Below are 20805 nucleotides of genomic sequence, written 5' to 3' on the forward strand. Positions count from 1 at the left end.
TTCCAAAGATTGGGGATCTAGTCAGGGAAAAGATTGCGGTAAAGAAGGAATTTGGGCCTTCTTACAGAAAAGCGGTACCTGTCTTGGCAATCCAAGGAACAAGATCAGTAGTACTACCGCCCCTTGCTGGTAAAACATTTTACTTCTCAGGGTTTAATGTTACAAATCCAGAAACGTTGTATTCTAAAAATGAGAATAAGACAGGAATGAAAACATGACCAATACTAAACAAATTTATTCTGCAAACTTTTATGCTCAGCTGTCTATATTAGGTTTTGACTTTTGGAAAGACAACATTGAGACGAAAACTGTCTGGGGCACAAAAGATTGGCATGTGCAAGGTTTAGAAGTATTGTTCAGAGCCTGCATTATACCAGAACAAATAATGTTTTTAAATTACCCTGTTCAACAAACTTCTTGTCTTGGCCTGGGTAAGATAAAAGTTTTAAACAAACCATCCATACCAAAGCCCTCACCTGACAGCAATAACTCTGCGGATGAGGAGGTAGACGCAAAACAGATTTTAATTCAAAACAGAACTAATCCCGATTGGAAAAAATGGTTAATCAGGCCCACAGACACGAATAACTGTCAAGATAGATTCCTGAACAAAACACAAGGGTTAACAGTGAATAGGCCAGATCCAAGATATTCCGAGAGACAACATCCAGGGATAGTAACTACTTACAGTGTAGGTAAGTTATGCCTTGAGTGGCTACATAAATCTACACTTCCAGAAATCAAACAACACTTATCTTTACTTAAAGAAGGCAATGATTTGCGAGATTTCTTAATGAGGCCTCGCAAACCACGTCAAAAACGTTTCATATACGCCGGTATATAAGCTGCTTACAACGAAGTATGGAAAATAACGCAAATGGAAACTGCAGAAAGAATACGAGAAATTGATCGTATTAATTTAGAGAAAAGCCTCTCTGTAGTGGACAATGGGTTAACGACTCGGTCCTCCAGAATTTATTCTTTGGACAGCATTGTATCATCTGCAATTGACATGATAGAGCAAGACTTGCTAATGTTACAACATGGCCAGTCTCAATTACGTTCTATAATGCTGCTAGGCTGGACGTTGCAAAATCTCCGTTCAGGCTACGTGCCATGGCGTTTAATCAATACCACGTCATTGTTTACTGTGTTTAACCTTACAGCTAAACAAATCTCTTTGGCACAAAAAGGAGAAGACTATACGGTGCTGTGCATTGAGAAACTGGAAAGATTACCATTGACAGTTTCTGAGAAACCCGTCATTGAATGGATAATACATGGCACCATCACGATACCAGTGACGAGTTTCCAATTTCAGTATTGTCTACAGCATATAACAGCAGGCCTGTATGAAAGGTTGGGTAAAGATTACATTAAGTCGACCTGGACTTTACCTTACACACACAAATGTTGGAATGGGGGAAAAGAGGTATTCCTTACTGGTAAAAATTGTAAGAACTCACTAAGCGGTACACTTTTGTGCCAAGGTATTAATTTCCACGGAGCCTGCGAAGGTTCTGCAAATAACCTCTCATGCCACCTGCACGGTTCACCCTCCACAGTGATAGAATCAATTTTCAGGCAGCTATCCAAAGGCAGCTACGTTATGCTCAATGACCACAGCTGTTGTGGCATGTTGCCAGGAACAGCGTATCTAGTAAGTATGTCATCCAGGGTCACTTGTTGTATGCAAGTATTGTATCCAAAGAGCAAGACCGAAAGGGAGACTGTGTTATGGTCTTCACTGAATATCTCTTCAATACGAATTGATACTTTAAGCAGAATAAAAGTAATTATTTCACACAAAACTGTGCCACTGACCTCGTCTAGGAAAACGTATGATCTGCAAGTTGCAAGGACTTCTGCAGAGATACATGCATTATTATCAACAAACTGCCCAGTACATTTCGCAGAAATGTTAAGTCAAATCTTAAATATGTCTGATACCAGTGGCATCGCACATGTATTTAAGACGATTTTTTCAGGACTGTTAGCACCATTTGAAGCAGTCCTCTGCATTTTTCCAAATTTCGTGCACTCTGTGTTTGGCGGCCTGCCCCTCATCTTGGGACTTGTAGCCGGAATTCCATTTTTATTTCTTCTGCTCCGATATGGCAGTCCAGTCACCAGCGATACCCAGACTACCATGGAACAAGCCCTCCTTGCCATGAGGTATCGTGAGAGAATTACACAGATTCTTGGCTTGGCTCATTTAAGGGATCTGAACACAACTTGGTTCCTTTCGTTCAGACCAATCTGGCAAGATTGCATCTTACCTGTTCTGCGATGCCTGCTTTGCGGAGAGGAATGTGTGTTGGACATTTGTCTTACACTTCTATCAGTCCTGCCATCGGATGTTGACGCTTTGCTAGGTCCGGTAACGACTCATGCATCGTGTTGCCCCCAACGGCTACCCATTCGGATAACGGCATTCATTGAGGTCTCACCGGCAAGTCTAACTGAGGGTGAGATACTAGACACTACAGGCACACAGGTACCACCTATTGCGGACATTGCTAATGCATAAAACGCTGACGGCGAAAATCCTCCTCTATGCACATTCGACCTGCTAACTGAAGTGGTTCCACTTTCGCCTACTATGGTAGACGTTTTTTTTGCAAGCCTTTGACGATCTGATGTTTTCTCCTGACACCAAGAATAACTTTTGATTAATTCAAACAGCGTTCTCTGAACTCTGAAATTCGGCCTTCGTTTTTTCAAAACAAACAGTCTAACAAATTTGAACTTTTTCCAAAATAGAACTTGTTGGCACAGAGTAATCAGAGTCACAACACCCACCCACTCCGCCGGTCACACGCTTGACCCCATCTTCTCCGCAAGCCCCCACGTCTCCTTCAACCATACCACCGAACTCCACTGGACCGACCACCACTGCATCCACTTCACCTTCAAGAAACCCACCACGCACCACCGCACCCAACAGATGCCTCACCGCTGCTGGAGCAGTCACCGAAGACCAGCTAACCACCACCCTCGCCCAGAGCCCACCCACCGACAATACCGACCCCAACACCGCCGCCCGCAACCTCAGACAGTGGATCAACGACTGCGCCAACACCCTCGCCCCGATCAAGTAAACCCTCCAACAATCATACCAACAAGAAAGCCAGCTGGTTCACTGAAGACCTCTGAGCCTCCACGCAAACCTGGCGAAAGCTGGAGAAGATCTGGCTCCGTGAACGAACACCAGACTGCTACGCCGCCCACAAGAATGCCACCCGCAGACACCATCACCTCATCAGATCCGCCAAAAGGGCCTCCTTTAAAGACCGCCTAGACAACAACGCGCATAACAGCAAAGAGCTCTCCAACATCGTGAAGGAACTCTCCAACCCCAGCTCCAACACCAACGACGTCCCACCCTCGCAAGACCTGTGCGACTCGCTGGCCACCTTCTTCCACCGCAAGACCACAGACATCCACGCCAGTTTCAACGCCACGACCGCCCCGACAACCACTGAGACATCCGCCCCCACGACCACCATCCGCACCAACCGCCTGCTTTACTGGACCAACATCAACAACGATGACACCATCAAGATCGTGAACACCATCCACTCCGGATCTCCATCAGATCCATGCTCACACCACATCTTCAACAAAGCCAGGACATCCATCGCACCCCATCTCCGGAAAGTCATCAACACCTCCTTTGAGACAGCAACCTTCCCTGAGAGCTGGAAGCACGCCGAGATCAACGCCTTACTCAAGAAACCCAAGGCGGACCTCAAGAACTTCCGGCCCATCTCCCTGCTCCCAGTAAAGGTCATCGAGAAGACCGCCAACAAACAACTGACCCGCTACCTTGAGGAGAACAACATCCTGGACCCTTCCCAGTCCGGGTTCCGCAGCAACCACAGCACTGAGACTGCCCTCATCGCCGCCACTGATAACATCAAGTCCCTGCTGGACAACGGAGAAACGGCGTCCCCCATCCTCCTGGACCTGTATCCTGCCTTCGACACAGTCTGCCACCACACACTACGAACACGCCTCCACAACGCTGGGATCCAAGAGAAGGCCCTGAACTGGACCACCTCCTTCCTCTCCGGCAGAACACAGAGCGTCCGCCTTCCCCCCCTTCCGCTCCGAAGCCACCGAGATCATCTGCGGCGTACCCCAGGGCTCATCCCTCAGCCCAACCCTGTTTAACATCTACATGGCACCGCTCGCCCATGTCGCCCGTCGGCATGACCTCAACATCCTCTCCTACGCCGATGACACCCAGCTGATACTCTCCCACACCACCAAAACCAACCTTCACGAAGGAATGAAGGCCGTTGCTGAACGGATGAGGAACAGCCGACTGAAGCTGAACTCGGACAAGACGGAGGTACTCATCCTCGGATCCAACCCTTCGGCCTGGGACGACTCGTGGTGGCCGACCGCACTGGGAACCGCTCCAACACCCACCGACCACGCACGCAACCTAGGGGTCATCCTCAACTCCACCCTCTCCATGACTAAACAGGTCAACACCGACTCATCCTCCTGTCCTCCGCATGCTCCGTAGGATCTACAAGTGGATCCCCACTGAAACGAGAAGAACAGTCACCCAGGCCCTTGTCAGCAGCAGGTTGGACAATGGAAACGCCCTCTACGCAGGAGCCTTGGCCAAACACCTGAGACGGCTCCAACGCATCCAGAACGCCTCTGCACGCTTGATCCCCGACATCCCTTGCCGCAGCCACATCACACCCCACCTGAAAGACCTGCACTGGCTCCCGGTCAACAAGAGGATAACCTTCAAGCTCCTCACCCACGCACACAAGGCACTCCACAACACCGGACCAACGTACCACAACAGACGACTCAGCTTCCACACCCCAACCCGCCAGCTCCGCTCCGCCGACCTCGCCCTCGCTGCAGTCCCCCGCTTCCGAAGAGCGACCTCAGGTGGCAGACCGTTCTCCCACCTTGACGCCAAGACCTGGAACACCCTCCCCATCCACCTACGGCAGACCCATGACCTGCTGACCTTCAGAAAACTCCTCAAGACCTGGCTTTTTGAGCAGTAGCAGCATTCCCCACCCCATCGCCTTGAGACCCTCACGGATGAGTAGTGCGCTTTACAAATGATGATTGATTGATTGATTGATCTGCTTAAAGTAGAACTATTCTTAGAGAACAAGATTTCGTTTGAAAACTACCTAATGACAATATTTGGCATTGTCCTAAAAACAAAAGTTTAAATATTAAGCTATGGGATGGTCTCGACTAAATTACCCGATCCTTTTATAGGCATAGAAATCATTACCATATTTGGACTAAGCCTATGCATCCCAAATACGGCATGGCTACTTCCACTAAGTTCCGAGAATCAACAACGATTTCTTAGAAAAACCCGCCTTCAGCAGCTAGGGACTTTCCCTCGCCTGAATACTAATTTATCTAGTAAATCATGGAGTTTTCAAAGAACAGAGTCTTTGAGTGACGTTATTATGTCCAATCATACGTCAAACTCGGCACCTTCAAGGTATAAATATGCCTACATTTGCCCAGACAAACACACGGTGGTTTGGAGCAGATCGACTAACTACTTGCCCGACGTCCTGCAGCAGCAAGTGCCGAAGGAAGCCGACCCTCCAGCTGACGCACTGAGAGATGCAGTCTTTTCTCTTGCCGAGAAATCCAGCTCCAGTGTTTCCAAGCAACCCTTGCGGGTTGCTGGGAAATCGAGTTCTGAGAGGGATATACAAGACCTCCTTCATTCTAAACCAAGGTACGGAGCTGATTAGACCCTTAGAGAATTCTTGGATAGATTCTTGGCAGAGAAATACTAAACCTAAGTTATTCCTCACTTACTTCTTCCCTTGTACTAGACTTAGGTTAGGTACCCCGGGGTAGGCGTATTTTAGAAGCACCAGTTGAGTACTTTTAGTCAATATTTTATCACTGTATGTATTTTATATGTTTTAGGCAATTTATGGCTTAGAAACCATATCATGCTTTTACAGTACTACTTTATAATACTTTTCGTATTATATGCCTTGTACTTTATAACCAGTATTACGATTGTAGTCGTACATTTCTTACGCTTGAGAAAGAAGACTGTTCAATAAATACTTTTTTATGGAAAACGCCAGTCTCTCTATTTTCTCAGCACCTCTGGTGAAACGAAGCATGCACGATTGACTGAGTAAAATAGCCATCTATTGTTTCCGTGACTCTAGGGATTGTTTTCTTATTCTTGGGAAACAAAGTTGTCATGTTTATGCGGTTGTCAGAAACGAATCCCTTCTTGTGAATTCGAGAAAGTTTCTAGTGACCTCTGTGCTAGCTGGCACTCACAATTAAGTCTAATATATACAATAGAGACCTAGTCGACCTCAGTCCTACGTCTAAACTATAGTATATGTTATTCCAATGCGCAGAGCCTATTGGGAATATAGGAACTACACTACACTTCGATGGGCAGTACTTTCGTGGCCAGTATTGCCTGTTTCTATATGAGACACAGAGGAGGAATACATTTGGAGCAACAATCCCTTCTCTGGAAACATACGAAAATGGGTACGGTATATAGACTATATTTTTGTAATCTGGCATGAGGATGACGACAGCATTAAGAACTTCATGGTTTGGATTAAGAACATAAACCCATTTCTCAAATTCACTGATACCGATGACAATATGAAGGTTTCCCTCCTGGACATTCAAATTTTGGCTAAGGAGAGAAATTAGAAAGTTCACTGTAAAAAAAAAACACTGACCGTAATGGACTTTTGCATTTTAACAGTGCACACCCCAGATCACTGAAGGAAAACTCGCGATTGTCCAATACCTAAGGATACGAAGAAATTGCTCAATCCTGGTTGGTTACAATAAGGAAGCCAGAATATTAACTACTAAACTGGAAGGCAAGTTCAATCCCAGAGATTACGGAATACTCAGAGAGGTATTTCTAGAAACAAACACCAGGGAGCAAAGCACAGCACTCATCGGTGTCACTATACACTATTCATCTTCAAATCAGATCAAAAAAATCATTCAGAATATCTGGCGTATACTAACATCAAATAAATTGAAATTCGAGAAACCAATGTTTTCCTTTAGGAGGAATAGAAGCGTAAGAAATATGCTCGTCCACACTGACAATTGGGAACCAACACAAGAGACTCAAATGACCCTGTGGAACCAACCACCAGTCCAGGGCCATTTTCCGTGCGGCAACTGTGCAGTCTGCCCCTACACAAGACATACCAGGAGCATCATTCTAGGAATGCAATCAAATTGGGAACGAAGTGACCACACCAATTGTAATTCGACAAACGTTGTTTATTTGATTATCTGCCCATGCAGTTTAAAATATGTCAGAATGACATCGCGAAAAGTTAAAGTACAGATTGGGGAACACAGAAGCACATTCAGGAGAACAATAACAGCCACAAAACAAACAGCACATTACCTGGAAATGAAACACAGTGACCGGGACATTGAATGGACAATAATTGATAAAGTAAAGGATGGCCCCCACATATCAAAAGGACTCTTTGAATGAGAACAACGGTGGGTGTACCGGTTGGGCACGGATAGCCATGGCCTCAATGATTCCATTACGTGGAGCGCACTAAACAGAAACTGAATGGATAGCTTCACAGGAAGGTTGTTAAGAATTCTACAAAAAGACTGTAAAAATTACGTACATGATCAGAGAGAATCTTAATATATGGATGTCTTAACATCCTAATTTCCTAATGGCCAATTAAATACAACTAAGCAGAAACGAAGTTAAATATTGCAGATAACATCACCAATAATGAGTTTTGAGCTAGTATCTAGATACTATACATTTGGCTGATATAACTGGCCTTATTGAAATATTACAGCAAGGACTATTGCATTGAATACCATACCTCTGTAGGACACTACTCTCTTCCGCATAAAATATAGACAGTTTATACTGTCACTTTTATAACGTTTTTCTAAATTAGGGCGTTAAACACCCCCAGTAAAATAAAAATTGAAATGAATAACCATTGTTTCAATAACTGAAGGAACACAACCGAATTACCTCCTTTGATTTGCGATATTGAATAATATAATATGTCTCTGATTCAGACAAGCCTCTCCATTGCCTGTGTAACCCTTTTCAACTTAAACACACCATGGGAACTGAACTACGAACGGGAGTTAATGGAACTACCGCTCCCATGCTGCTTTGCGCTGACTTCCAGGCAGCGCATTCATTTCGACGCGCTTTATACGTGCCACACCCTCGCCACGCCACGGGCAGACACTGAGGCCGTGTGCCTCGGTTCACATAAATTGAACTCTTCGGCATACACTGTGTGATTACCGGGGATCCAGGATACCTAATAGGTAATGTACAGTACAGGACCTTTGGAGTAGTAAGTGAAACGATCCGTCACTACGTTTCAGGTACTCTGTAGCTTGGCCTTAATATGAGCACTAACGCTATAGCTTTTTTCTTCAATTCCCCACATATTGTTTGACTACAAGGCTACCCTACAAGGCCCCGCTGGTGCGTATTTTCCCCTCTAATTGGGTATGGGTAACCGGCAGCATAGCGTCATGTTTTTAGCATGCATGTCACGTAAATACACCCATATATTTAAACGCGAGAGTGTTTACATTACGACTTCCATACTCTGAGTATTTTACACTGGTGGAGTTAGCTACCTTCTGAATATGCATGAGACTTATTTTTGAGATAATTCTTAATTAGGTGGTCACTTTGACATTATACCTTCACGATTTAGGACCACTATGATGTATGATTTCCATCACGGGTTGATATTATTAGGAGAGGATGAATGTGGTGCAATTGGAAATGGCGGTTTTCAATAATTTTAAGATATAAAAAAATATGTATGAATGGAACATCACGCACACTGCTACTCTGGCAGGGTTGAATCAATGTATTCATTTTCAGCATGGTTGATTGAGATCGTGTGGGATCATATGAGCATAGATCTTATGGATGAGTGCACCGAAAACGCGGTGGGCACCTCATAAATACTATTGTAATACAATACGCGTGTTGTCTTTTTTTCCTCCTTTTCTTCTTTATTCTCCTTTTTTCTCCTTTACAGGCGGAATTTTTCCTATCTGGAAGAAGGGAGATAAGTATTCTCCTGATTAGGATTAATTTTTCACTCTCATTATTTTGATCACGAATGGTTGTAGCTACCTGCACCTTCAAATAATAATATACAAGTCAACCAACAATAATTTTGATCTTCACCAGGGAGGGTACAATCATTTTTGCCCTGACGAAAGCCCAAGACTATTTTTGGCTGTCCTTCTACAGGCTGAAACATGTTGGCTACCTCTTAGGATCATAGGACCATAAGCACCGACACAGATCCTTTTTATACTTTATTTTAATATCCACTACCGCACCACTTATAAAGGGATACCTGGGTGGTAGAGTAAGATTTGTATCTTTAAGTCCCCCTGGCCTACTTCTCCTAAGCACTCCCTGAGATATGGTTGAGCCCACCCTGACCTTTAAGAGTTGGGGTGAACCCGATGATGAAGCATGACACCAATAGGGTGTGTGAGGGTTAAATAACAAAAGGAATTATTTCCTTCACGCTTGGCGGTATATATCTATTATGAAGAGGTCTTTTTTTAACCATATCAGGGTCAGGATACACTATGTGAAAACTGTCTAACCTGGGAGGGAGTATCCTTACTCTCACCTCTCTAACCCCTTGCCATGGTCAGTGTTTTTTCCCCCCTACTACCACCAATTGGTAGAAGAGCATCACTGATAGCCTCTGACCTTGGCACTTTAGTTTTAAGCTCCGAAGTGCCCAGAGGCGAGTGTCCATCAAGGACGCTTGTTACAGTGTTGGGTGGGATCAGCAACTCACTGACCTCACCCCATTTTGTGACAAATAAGGGACAGCCGCCTTTTCTCATTGGATGGACCATTACAAGGCCAGCCAATAAGAACAGGCGTCAGTCCCAATCGTCAGAAACCAACCAAGGAGCCCCTCTCGCCTTCCAAGCTTACTGCTGCGGCCCGTTACATTTTTTTATGCCCCCGGTGTACATTGTAAAAATATTGCAAGCAAGCTCGGTATTCCATGACCTCATAAAGGAACTGTCCCTTCAGTCTTCTTCCTCTATACGGTCACTGAACTCCAAGGTGACTTGAAAATTCTTACAATATAATATATATGCTTTGTCATTACAGGTTTTTTTCCACAAAAGCCCTCTCAAGCGAATAATCAAGAGGAATAATTCCAGAGCACCTTTTTCTCGTTTTGGTAATTCTACTTGCATTTATATAGCGCTTACTACCCCATATGAGGTGTTGAAGGGCTTTTTTGGTGAGTAGCACGCTACTTTGGAACCCAAACAGGATTAGTGAGGAACTGGTATAGGGGAATATGAAATTAATTTGAGTGTTGGACATGTGAGTGTGTTATTATTATTGAAAAAGGATAGTGGAGGAATAGCAAAGGGAAGAGTTTGCATTTATATAGCGCTTGCTACCCCTGATGAGGTGTTCTTTTCGGAGAGTAACACGCTACTCTGGAACCAAAACAGGATTGGGTTATTAGTATAGGGAAAAATAAAAATGAATTTGAACAGTGGACGTTAGTCTGTTATTTGGATTGAAAAGGATAGTGGAGGGGTACAAAAAGTAAGGGTCTAGAAAGGTTTTTTTCTGGTTTTGTTCAAGTTCATGGCAGTAGGGGAAGGTGAATGGGGGAGAGTCAGAGGGAAGTGTTTAGAAATACTTGTTTGGGAGATCTAAATAGTAAAAGAGGTATGAGATGATGCAAGGAGGGGTAGCAGAGGGAAGAGTTTAGAAAGGGTATTTTGTGGATCAGAGTAGTAGAATTAGGTTTCAGATGAGTAAGAGAGTTGAGGTAGATGATATATTGAGAGAGGCATAGGGTGAAGCACTGGAAGGAGAAGGAGAATGAGGTCTGAGATTTGTCAGAGTGTGGAGGTAGAGAATATATTGAGACAGGTATAAGGTGAGATATATGGTAGTGCATTGGAGATGCTGAATTAGAAGTAAAGTAATATAAAGATACATAAATACATGGATGGAATATGTGTACAAGGAAGGTTATATATGTAGATTAAGTTGTATTGAATAAACTCAGACTTTTAAATGTTCCTGTACTATAAGTTATTTTGTTATTTTTTTATTAAGTCAAAAGTGAAGCAATTGTAGATAGTTATGATAAAAGATTTACTTATGCATGTAGTCACCTATATACATTTTAAACATAGATTAACATAACCATAAGTAATACGTACATTTGTTAAGCAGATGTAGCGAATATCTATATATTTAAACATAATTATTATACACATATGTAGGTGAACATCTATAGTCCAAAAAATGCTCATATACAGAGGGATATGCTGTATATTTATGTTTGATTATGGTGGTTATGTGGGGAAGAGCCAACTCTTGAGTGGTCTTCTTAAGATAAGGTAGTGTGCATGGATCTTATGTTTGGAGGTAAAGAGTTCCACACTTTGGCTGCTTCAACAGAGAAGGATGTGCCGCCTATGGGTTTTTTTCCCTTGTATGGTGGGATTTTGAGGAGAGGTGCCAATATGAAGCGGAGGTTCCTTAGTTGAATGCGTTTGATGATTTTATTCCTAATTAGAAGCGGTCCTGTTACATGCATTGCTTTGTGGGTGATACAAAGCAGCTTGAATGTGGATCTTCTGGCAACAGGTAAACAATGTAGGGATTTCAAAGCAGGGGATATGTGTGCTTTGTGGCTTTACGTGTAAGAGTAGACAGGCAGCGGAGTTCTGAATCCATTGTAGTCATTTCATATCTGTTAAAGATGATCCATGGTAGAGGCTATTAGCATAATCCAGTTTAGACAGAACAAGAGAGATACTAGTCTGGACGTGTGGAAATCCTAGGTGGTGAAGATGAGTTTCAGAGTTTTCGTAGTAACGAAGCTTGGTCTTGCCAGTTTGTTCACTTGGGCATTCATAAATAGCTTAAAGTCGTTGGTAATTCCATGGTTTCTTACTTTCTTTGATACTGTAGGTGGTGTTCCCAAATCATCACGCCAGGCGGGAGTGGGTCATAATTTTTCCAATTGCCACACATGAGTATTTCCATTTTGGAAGCATTCAATTTGATATGACTCCATCATCCATTGATCACGGCTCTGAGACAACTGAAAATGTGTGAGTTTCCAATGTCTTTGGGGCTTTCCTGTTTAAGGAGTAATTGTGAATCATCTGTATAGTTATAGCATGTGAGGTGAAATTGGCTGATATTGCCAGTAATGACTTCATGTATATGTTCAAAAGCATGGGTGAGATGACAGAGCCATGAGAGACCCCTGCTTTCGTGAAGTACGGTTTGGATGAGAAAGGGGGGGGGAAAGAGTATGAATGACATTAGTTCCGTTTTGAATGTAGTATGTGGTCCAGTTGCGAGCAGTGCCCTCTATGCCGGCTTCGTAGAGTCTTTGTATTAGAGTGCCATGGTCAACCATGCCAAAGTCAGTTGAAAGATCCAAAAGAAGTAGTGCAGCACCCCATTTCAGTCAACTGTGTTTTCAAGGTCATCCCAGATGGCAACAAGGGCAGATTCTGTGCATCGTCCTGTACAGAATCCAGTTTGTAAGTCTGAAAGTATAGAATTATTTTTAATGAATTGTGACATATGGGCAAATGCTGCTCTTTCTCTCAGTTTGCCCAGGAAAGGTCAATTTGTAATTGGGCTGTAGCTGTCAAGGTTAAGCAGGTCCAGGTTTGTTTTCTTTAGTAATAGGCGTTTGTATGACTTTTTGAGATCTTCTGGATATATTCCGAAGTTAAGGAATTGTTGATGATTCTTCTTACTGGTGTGGCAGCAGAGGTAATTAGAAGAATTTTCTTGAAGGTTTGTGGTGGGAACGGGTCAGAAGGGCTGTCGGCAGACCTGCTTGCTTTGGGTAGGTCCATAAATTCACTGTGTGAAATTTGTTGGAAGGAATAGAGAGGCTGGGTTAGCTTGCTCTTGGATTGTTGTTTTGGAGCTGGTGTTTTTTCTTTATTTTAAATAGGAGTTCAACATGTCTGCTTTGGTCCTGTAATGACTAGCCAGTAGGTCTTTGAATTCTTGAGTAATGGGATGAGCTCCTGCTAAGCAATTGGGTTTACTAAATGTTGAGAGTTTTTCATAGAATTCTTTATTTTCACATTTAGCATTTTGAATTCTGTCTGAAAAGTATCTTTTTTTAGCTTTAGCTTTTTTGACTGCTAACTTGAATAATCTATTAAGTTTCTGTAGGTGAAGTTTGTCTTGATTTGTGTTTGTTTTGAGCTAGGTATGTTGTAGCTTTCCAAGTTGTTGTTTTATCTCTTTTAGCTCTGTATTTCTCCACGGTGCCTGTTCTTTTGTTCTATTGTGTGGTTCTTAGTGGTATTAGGATAGGAAGATGGTGTAGGGTTGCATCTGGTGAAAAGGGCCTCACAACCTTGTATGGCGACGTTGTCAGCTTTAGTGATATTTAATGTTTGCTCGAACACAACAGCTTGGTCACCTCCTCTTTCGTCTATACGATTTTGTGTGGTAGTTTAATAGCAAGACTGGAGCCATATCATCTCCCAACCATGATTCAGTAATGAAGAGTAAGTCGGGTTGCATGTTAGTGATAAGGTCGTAGATGTGATGCTTGTTTTTAGTGAGTGATTGAGCATTTATTAGTAGGCAGTTTAGAGAATGTGCTTTGGTGATGGTGTGACTTTGTTTTGTAAAAAGGTTAACAGTATTTTGTGGGCTTGTAGCAGGTGTGTCCTAAATGCTGGTATTAGCTGTATAAGGATATCAATAGTGTAGCTTTTCTGCACCATGTTCCTCGTCCAGCAGGCTAAGAAGGCATTTTGATGGGTCTGTATGTGTAAGTGGCAGATATGGCGGTTGAGGGTGATTTGGTGAGCTGTGTTTTTGTGGAGTAGCCTTGTTGTGCAGCAGGCATGGAGATGAGAAGTTGTGAAGAGTGAAATGTTGCTTATTTTGTTTGTGTCTCTGTAGGGTGGAAGGTGTATGAGTTTGGGGTGGTGGTGCAGCTTGGGGATCATGTTGTAAGGTTCTAAATTGTTCAATGAATGAGAGGCAGTTAAATGTGGGGAAAGAGAGAAAACTTGGCATTGGCGTATGGTGTGCATTATTTGTGTAGTCACGAAGGTGGGAGTGGGTGTATGTTTCTAGTTTGTGAAAGAAAGTATAATGAGGCGGTTTGTTTTGTTGGTGTGTGTTATGTTTTTGAGAAGTAGTGAGAGGAGATGATGCGTTTGTTTTGTGAGAGATTTGTATGTAAAGTATTGTTGGTGAGTGGAAGCTACACAGTAAAGGGGTGGTGATGTGTTTTGTTAAGAGTGTAGGTGGTGTGTGAGAGAGGATGAACAAGAGTAGAGTGTTTGTGTTAGATTTGATTGCTAAAATAGGTCATATGTGTGGTGCATCGGAGTGCAAGTGTCTTGTGGTTGTGTTATTGTGGTTAAAAAAAAGAGGAGGGTGTTGGTGGATTAAAAGGTAGAAGGCCGAGTATAGATTTAATGGTGATATAAATGGTTTGTTGGTGACAGAAAAGAGTCTCTTAGGAGTAATTAGATCAGGGAGTGTGTGTCTGGAGGAGATATAGTTAGGTATGGTGTGGATTTGGCTTGTGTTTGTGATGAGTGAATTGGTTAGTGGTATAGGATAGAGTGGTGTTATGTGTGGAAGCGAATGTACAAATGTGTGATAGTGGGGGGTAGAAGGGTTTAAAGGTGTGGTTTGGGGGGTTTGTAGTGAGTACTGAGGCATTGAAATTTGTATGGGGTTAGTTTGTATTAAATGCGTAGAGTACACTTGCTGTGAGTGTATTAATCTGGTTGTGGATAGGGTAGGGTGGGTGCGAGTGAATGGAAAAATGGGCAGCATCTCTGGCCCTAGGCCCGACCAGAGACGAAAAGGCCCAAACCAGCAGCTGCCCTGGTCTTGTCCACCATTAGCCTCGACGTCCTGCCAGAGATGCCCTGAACCCTGACGTTAAATAGCCCTAGTGGGCAGGTGACCCCCTTTGGCCAATGGGAATCCTAGCCATAACCAGTCCCAACACTATTCCTAGGACCAATAAAATACCTGGCCCTTATAGCCAATCACAGCCCTAGTCCTAGCATCCAAACAGAAACCAAACCCTAAGCCTTAGGTCCAAAAGAAACCTGAGCTCGAGAAACCAAACGAAAAACCCTAAACCTATCCACCAATCAGACCTCTAACCCTAAGCCTGTGTCCAATAGAATCACTGAGCCAGGGACCAATCAGAACCCTAGACTTATAATCCAATCAGAACACTAAACCTAAGCACAATAGAAACACGAGATACATCCACCAACCAGTTCACAGATGTACCATCCAATAGCAGCTTATATAAGGTGTGTGTGACAAATACAAAACAAGAGTTTTTGAACATTCATTAAAAATGATGGCCTCTTTTGGGCTTCCATCCCACAGGCACTCACACGACTTCAGGGACAAAAGACACCCTCCGATGCGGTCTCCATGAAAGGAAACCATATGGAAAATCTGTTACGGGATCCACTCACGCATCAGGGAAGTTTTATAGTGCTTATGACTATCAATGAAGATCCTTTGATTCAGAATCTCTGTATATGTAAAACCTTAGTAGGTGGCCCCAGCACTTCTTTCTGTGGCCCAATGCATGCTCCCCTTAAAATGCACTTCTAGAGATACCACTGGTTCTGGGTAACGGTAAAGGTGCAAGCAATGGTGATGTCAGTGGATGACCACCAACACACTCAAAGAGAACAACCATATACTAGGTGTGGAGGCCCACTATCACGAATCATTACATCTATTGCACGGGGGCATCATAAAACATTAACATTGGCAGCCTTAACATTGTAGTTTCATTCAAATTTAGAGAAAGAAACATGAAAATCTAATGGGGGAAGGTCAAAGATAGTTTGGAGTACAAAGCTTTCTCCTACAAAACATTAAACAAAGTAAATACCAAGTTTCTTTCTAACTAGGGCACAGCGTTAACGCACCCACAAGACCTTTATTTTACCCCAGCCTCAACAACACAGAGTAGGTTGGATGAGGTATGGATGAGACAGAAAAGCGGATATACAGGGAACTCTCGGCTTGCTAGTGAAAGAGTCCATGGTTAATGGCCTGCCAGACTGAGGTCTGTTGGGAAATGACAAACAGACTTATGGGGCTCTTTTCTCTCTAAATCGTAATCACATATGAGGTAGTGTAGTGGATGTTTTTGGAAGAGTTCTCCAGGTTTCTTCTCAGAGCTGATTTAGCAGAGGTCGCAGTTTCTAAAGTTGGTTAAACCTCAAAATGCCTGTAACAAGCATGCGCTGTATTTCCAGAAAGTGTGGCAGGGCTTGAGAAAGGATGAAAGACTGAATTAGAAGAAAGCTTAGCTAGAGATATAGTGGCAAGACCACACATTTGTTAACAGCTATATAACATCAAAGAGAAGATCTCCTATTCAAGACAGCGGTGTCAACAGGCCAAATGTAAACAATGACAAAAAAAGGAAATCCTAACTTTACTTCTAATAAATCGGCACTAGCACACGAGAAGAACTGCTTACTGCTGTTCGCAATTGCTTTACCTACCTCTTACCCACTTTAAACCCCTTCCACCATGGCTTTGTTTTAGGTTTTGGATTACCATGATCATCAGTATCGAAGACAGTTTATTGTGAGCAGGTGTCTCGCTACATTGTGCAAGTATTTAGTTTTCAGAGCATCTGTGTTTCCATTTTGACGACACTGGTTCGTTCAAGCTTTAAAACTCTTAAATGATCACACATTTCTCAAAAGATTACTACCCCTAATACTATCCGAGCAATGTTTCATGAAGCGTCTTGATGCGCAAATATGTGCCACTTTTTTGGAGTGCCTGGGTGGTCCTAATCCGCCCTGAATGTGCACTATACCAAAAATGAATACACACAAGAACGACCGAAGAAAAATTACGTTTGAGGACTCAAAAGCGAATAATAAATACGCCCCATAAACACATATACAAGCGCACCCTTTAAAATGGGACCAGTGCCACAAAAAAACAAGACAGCACCTCCTACCGGTTTAATTTTGCAATCGTACAATTCAATTTCAAACCCGCTTTATAAGAAAATGTTAGGAAATCGCGTTGATGAATTTTGATCACTGAGACAGTTCTACCGGACAAAAAAGGAAGCCAAGGCATGGTTGGCAACCGTAGTAGCAACGCTCGCATTTCCCAACCAAAGGTGCACGAGTGGGGCAAGCATCACCGAAAAGCAACAGACATTTGTCCACTTGATGATGATGACTGCGCTAACCTGGCAACAGATTGTTTCGTGCGTGCCGAGACGATTAGCCATGCTCTGCCGGATGCAGGGCGGGGTCTTCGAGCCATCGCTCGGTCATCGCTCTCCACAGACAACAATAGGAGCGCGGCCTATCAAAGGATGCGAGAAGCGGTACCCGGGAAACGCTCACCAGAAGCAGGATAAAGAGAAAGGCGTCACGCGGGGCTCATATTGGAAACACATATGCAGCTAGCAGCACATGCGTCAACCCAGCCATCAACCGGTAGCCTTTCCGGCGTATCGGGATGTTGGGCGGGGGCGGGGGCTATAGGGCGTCAAAACAGAACCGTTCAGAGACTCTATTGCAAAGTACCATAACACTTAAGCCGCAATGCGCGTTCAATGTAATTCACGGCGGCCGGATACTACTCACCATCTTCTGAAATAGTGGCACGGGCCATGACCATGAAGCACGTTGAGAGAAGAAGCAGGCTGATGACAGGGTAGATAACCATCGCTGCTCTCAGCTGGCGGCCTGCTGTCAACGGCCTCAGACCTCCGTACTGTTCTGCTCCACAGCCCTACTGCGACAGTACGGGGCTCTGCTCTACGTCCAATCCGAGGGATCACACACCGGGTCCACTTCACACACCCTAATCCAGGGGCACGGATGCGATGGTCCACGCCATGCACCCCTAAAACGGAATCGGACCTGATGCAAGGCTGTAATCCAACGCTTTGGAACTGGGGTTCCGAGAACCACAACGTCCCCTCCAATTAAACCAAGGTCCACTTGAAGCAGAGCAACGTTTGCAAAATGCTCCAACGGGAGCAGCGCCTGCGAAGATTCCAGAAATACTGACTAATGTTCCACATATAATTCAGCACCACGACACGTCTATTGACTGAGAGGAGAGATGCGGCAGGGCTGGGATTTAATAGAGCGCAAGGAATGGACCATTAGATCGTGAAGCGCAGGGGGGTAAGGAGGAGTTTGGGCGTGGAAGAGAGACCGGAAGATGGAGCGTGCTCCGATGGCCGAATCCCCTGCATACCCCGCCCCCTCCCGCCTTCTCTGGAGTGGTGCATTCTGCAGGCAGTGAATCAGGGGCCCGAGGGAGCCCGTGCTTTCTAGATGTGTATGAGGATGAGGGTGGGGGAAGTGGGAAGTGGGAAAGGAACTCCCTCCAACTACCCTTTTGCAGTGAAAGGGTGACGACCGTCAAATCTGCAGGTGTTGAAGTTAAAGCGAATGACCTTTTGACGGGTTTGTGCTTTTACATTTCAAAATCCCTTTATTTCGTCATAATACCCCATATCCATAACATGAACAAATATTCATGCACGTGCTTCCGAACATAAACAATTCAGGATTAAGACCAAAATAAGATTCCACACGGTTGTAGCGAATGCTATTTTGTTGTTCGTATTTCACTGCTGCTTGCAGAAAATTAACTAGTCATCTGCAGACTAAATTCTGTGATATCACACAATAAATATTAAATGCCCAAGTTCTGTAGTTTTCAGTACAGATGCAACTATTATCCGGCAAATTTACAAAAATAATAAAACGCATATGTTTGAATCAAACTGTCGCCACGTGGACAAGTATAAAGAACCATTCTTCCTACACACCTATGGAAAATACACCATACATACGCCTATGAACTAGAGCCGTACACTTATTTTTTTTTCACCTGAACACTTTATTCACAAGAAGTAAGGTTCAGACCCCGGAACATTCCGTAGAACTATACATATTGTAAATTAAGATTCAGGCAGTTCGAGCGTGACAGCACTTTGCACCGTGCAAATTTCTGGTGCAAACTCAAGTAAAGGATGTATTCAAGCGGATGGAGCTTTAGTTGTTCCATCTGAGGCTGACACGACTGTCAGTACATTCCAAGAACTTGAAGCACATTTTTCCTCACAGAGATGACAGAACATATTAGATTTGCAAATAAAGAATGTGTATTCAATTATTAGCACAGTTACGAATTCAAATAATTAAATGAATTGTTATTCAGTAGTCAATGCATGAATAGTCGTTATAATTCAAAGCAATTCAAAATCATAAGTGCAGAGACAGTCTATTATATGGTTGTCGTAAAAAACAAATTCTAAGCAGACTGAGTTTCCCATAAAGGGGACATCCCTACTTAGCTAAACTAGGAAGATCGAGCAAGTTGGTGAAATCTCAGGCAGAGGTGTCAGCATGAAAAGGCTGTATCAGATGAGTCAATACATATTCTTCCAGCAAATGGGTAAGGTAATGGCTGAAGTCTCACTCCTTTAGGAGCGAGAACAAGGCATAACATGTAAAAGGAGTAGGAAAGGCACCTCTTAATTAAATGTATTTGTTTAATCATCTTGTTTTTACAGTTGCTACTCCTACACAATTACCATAAAGGAAACCAATCAGGCTTAAAATACAGTTCGATAAGTATAAATCATTATTTCACACACTGAAATACAACAAACTTTCTTGCACTGCATCCTTCTGTCAAGGGCTGTACTTCTAGGTGGTGCTTGGCACAGGTTCTTGGCTCGGAGGAGTCACCACTTATAAGTAGTACTAGACGCCAGGATGGGAACAAACCGTGTAGAAAAAAAAAAATCACACCCCTAAAAGAGAGCCGCCACTGCACTTACCAGTAGAGGCATGTCCTTATACAATAATCTTGGCCATTGTTCCAAAGATTCAGGATGGCCAAAATGAACATTGGACCTCACCAAAAAATAAAGCCCTTAATTACTTGTCCAATATTAGGGAATCATTTGAATAATAATTTCAAAATGATAAGAAGGGTGCCCTGGGTGGGTAAGGCTAATAAAAGCTTGGAAGGTGATTGTGTTGTCATAAATTTTAGGTCCCCCAGATTGGTTGAAGACATACTAAGGCAGGCTGGGTCAGTGAGAATACATCATGATTATGTAAATGTACTCCCATTGTATTTTTTATCCCCCTCATAACATTGGGGTAGTGCTTAGAGACCCACCAAAGGGGAAAGGTCCATATGAATTCTCGGTACCAGTTTTTAATAGATTTGATAAGTTTTCAAATTTGGGAGACAATGAGTGACAAGGTTCTACCAAAATCACTCCTACTTCTGTCACCCCTTTGATAGTTCCTAGTTTGGACCCCCCAGTAAGTAAAATTTGCCTTATAGATGGGGTGGCAAAATTAGCTATGGGTGCAAATATAAAGCTTGCAACCTGGAATATTGCCGGTCTTAAAAACAAAGTAGATGACCCGATCTGGAGAGAATTTATTGGTGGGGCAGACATTATTGTCTGTAAGAAACATGGGATACAGGGAACATCCTTAGCTTAGACGGTCATTCTACCTACTTGATTGCTGCGGAAGCATCTAATATGGGGAGGGCGAAGGGTGGGCTGGTCACACTAATTTCGGCTACCATCCCTGGTACCCATACCCAATTAGATATAGGATCACCACACTGCTTGGCAGTACAAATCACTTGCAGTGGGGTGGGCAGTATTTTAA

At 43.4% G+C, this 20805-nt stretch overlaps 1 protein-coding gene across 6 annotated transcripts in view; it reads right to left on the bottom strand.

The window, feature by feature from the left end:
• CADM3 (cell adhesion molecule 3) overlaps positions 1–18256 on the bottom strand; it is an 811765-nt gene extending 793509 nt beyond the window's left edge. For 2 of the 6 annotated variants that reach the window (XM_078670699.1, XM_078670698.1), the window contains exon 1: positions 17731–17957. In XM_078670699.1, the coding sequence (XP_078526825.1) occupies positions 17731–17812 (82 nt within the window). In that variant the 5' untranslated portion in view covers positions 17813–17957. Of the gene's footprint in view, positions 1–17730 lie in introns of all 6 variants that reach the window. The other 4 variants (XM_078670695.1, XM_078670694.1, XM_078670697.1 and 1 more) reach the window with 4 other exon arrangements.
• Between the last annotated feature and the right edge of the window lie 2549 nt (positions 18257–20805).

The sequence above is a fragment of the Lissotriton helveticus genome, chromosome 12 (genome assembly GCF_964261635.1).
Source record: "Lissotriton helveticus chromosome 12, aLisHel1.1, whole genome shotgun sequence".
Lineage (NCBI taxonomy): Eukaryota > Metazoa > Chordata > Amphibia > Caudata > Salamandridae > Lissotriton > Lissotriton helveticus.